General features: G+C 40.4%; 1 protein-coding gene across 1 annotated transcript in view; it reads left to right on the top strand.

Moving 5' to 3' along the window:
• The window catches only part of LOC101296518 (kinesin light chain 3-like), a 12,850-nt gene extending 10,666 nt beyond the window's left edge, over positions 1–2,184 (top strand). The window contains exon 18 of the mRNA XM_004288537.1: positions 1,256–2,184. Within this exon, the coding sequence (XP_004288585.1) occupies positions 1,256–1,456 (201 nt within the window). The 3' untranslated portion in view covers positions 1,457–2,184. The remainder of the gene's footprint in view (positions 1–1,255) is intronic.
• The last annotated feature ends 403 nt before the right edge of the window (positions 2,185–2,587 follow it).

A 2,587-nucleotide genomic window follows, 5' to 3' on the forward strand; every position in this document is an offset into this window, starting at 1 on the left:
CCTCCCCGGCGAGTCCGCCGAATTCCAGTTTTCCGGTGAGATCACCCAAAACTTCAAATAAAGTCGATCTCGCCGGAAATTGGAATTCGGCGGCCTCGCCAGGGATTACCGGGGAGGGAAAGTGATCGGGAGGACGCTGCTAGAGTCTGCTGGGGTGGAGGCGCGCCATCGTCGGCGCCGGAGGGTGGCGAACGGAGCTTTGTGCGCACTGCGGACGTGCGCTCCACATCGTTTCCGTATATATACACATATGTTACATATGTCGGAAATGGATGGACTTTACAATAAAGACCTGCTGAACTTGGCACTGAAGTTTGTGATCTGGATACATGCTGGTATCATATCTGAAGTTTATAGAATAGGAATCACTCCCAGGTTTCGCACTAATATTCCCATCTGGTAATCATTATCTGGCCATTTGGCACTTGCACTTATTTAGACTTGAGCGAATAGCTCGCATTAACTAGCATTAGAAATTCGATCATAGATAAGGCCCTCTGACTTATGATACCTGAAGCATAAAAGTCTTGAGATAAGACTCTCTTATCCAAAACAGAAGTATTTGAGAAGACACCAGACTCAAAGAGACTTTTAGAATTAGATTCATTAATCTTTCCCTCTAAAACTGCAGATATATCTTGAGAGCAATTAATCAAGCCACATGGATAAGGAATGACTACGTGCTCTCTTTTTCATTTCTTTTGCTCATAAACCATAAAGGGTTTGACTATGATTTCCTCATCAAGAGGGAGTTGAGTGGGAGAGGATATTTTGCTACATGTGCAAATGTGCAATTTATCACTGTACTCTTAATCATTGTATGATATATTGATAACGTGGCAGCTTCTTGTGGCAAAAGCCAAGCAGATCCCAGCTAGGTGTTTTTTATAGCAGAGTATCCCATTCCCCTGAAACCATATTGTTATTAGCCCTTGGTCAGTTTTCGAGAACTTCCTCCAAACATCATACATATTCATGTTAGTTTTATCCAGGTGTACTCTTTGAAGTGATTAAGGATCTAAAGTATATCTATGTAAGGACTACTGGAAACTGCTTTGATGTTCATGTATCAAATTTTTCACTTTTGTTTATATGGAAGTGCACTACTTGATGCGGCATATGCCATGAAAATTGTGTTCTAACTTCAACTGTAGAGTGTTGTAAATTTTATTTTGTACGTGTGTGTGTGTGTGTTTTTATTTTATATTAAATTTATCTAATCTTTTGTTTTTGTACTTGCTTATCTAATTTGCAGTTTGTAACTGAGAGATCAATCACTGAGTCTCCTGAAATGAAGGTCGAGTATCTTAAGTGTTTGAAGCATCTTTTGAGCTTGAATAGTGATGGCACTACAGAAAGAACACAGCAATCTACAGAAGCCAATTTGCAAGATCTGAGAGACGAAATTAAGCGCCTTGAAGTTGAACTTTCTCCTCATAGGAAACACAAAATTTGAGATGCTGATTCTACTTGTGGGGCAGCCAATAAAGCATCATTGTAGAGTTAAGGTATTGTTATTACTATTATTAGTGACTTAGGACATTGTATTTGTTGAGGAGTTAGCCTTCTTAGATTTACTAACAAACATACCTAAGCTTGTAGACTTAGGATAGTTTTCCTCATACTGTGTAATTGCTTTTTCAACTACGTATCTAATAAAGGTAAAACAAAGCTCACATCAATCGCATGATACTGAACATCAGCCGAAATGAGAGATGATTTGGAGACCCAACACAGCAGCATATAAATTTGTTGTTGTGATTGAAAAGTTGCCCAACACAGTTTGAGAGTGCCAACATCAAATTGTCCTTTTCATTGCGCATGATGACTCCCAAACACCGTTTTCCAGACTCTTGGTTAACTGCACCATCCACATTCAGCTTAACGAAAGGAAAAGAATGACATCTCCAACGAGTTCGTTAAGGAATTCGTCTATAAGGGTACAAAAGCGAACTCCTTTCGCTGGTTCTAATCGACTAATTCTAATTGCAACTTTTGCGATTATAACCAATTGTCTGTTATAAGATATTCTGTATTTTTCTAGATATTCTTTATGTGTGCCTTGTCTGTTCTAGGATATGTAGTTAGACTAGATCTATGTATTCATATCCTTACCATATTGGTATTGTGTAATTCCCTATATAAAGGGCTCATATCAATGAATAAGATGATGATTCTCTTGCTATCTCTTTGTCTCTACACTTTATCATTCATTACGTTATCATGCACTTTGTTCTAACCCTAGAGCTAATAGCTCACCATTTGTTTTTCAAACCCTAAAATCGGGTAGCCTTATTTTTCCCGATTTCCGACCGAAAATTCCGACTGCCCTTCGCCGGAATTTTATATCCCAAGAAAGCTCTCTCCGTCCCGGATCCAACGCCGCCGGCCTCACCCTGAGAACCGGCCGGAAAGTGTCCGAACCGGCCGCCGAAAGATTCCAGACCGCCGCCGCTACCGACCACCGGTTCACCACCTTCCCTTGCTCCGATCAACCTGAATTTTTGACAGCAGCTTCCTCATCCAGAGCGGCTCCTCCTGTCAAATTTTCAGTCCCAAATTCGAATTAAAAGTAGGCGAAACGTTG

This window comes from Fragaria vesca, linkage group LG1, assembly GCF_000184155.1.
Source record: "Fragaria vesca subsp. vesca linkage group LG1, FraVesHawaii_1.0, whole genome shotgun sequence".
In the NCBI taxonomy this organism is placed as follows: Eukaryota; Viridiplantae; Streptophyta; class Magnoliopsida; order Rosales; family Rosaceae; genus Fragaria; species Fragaria vesca.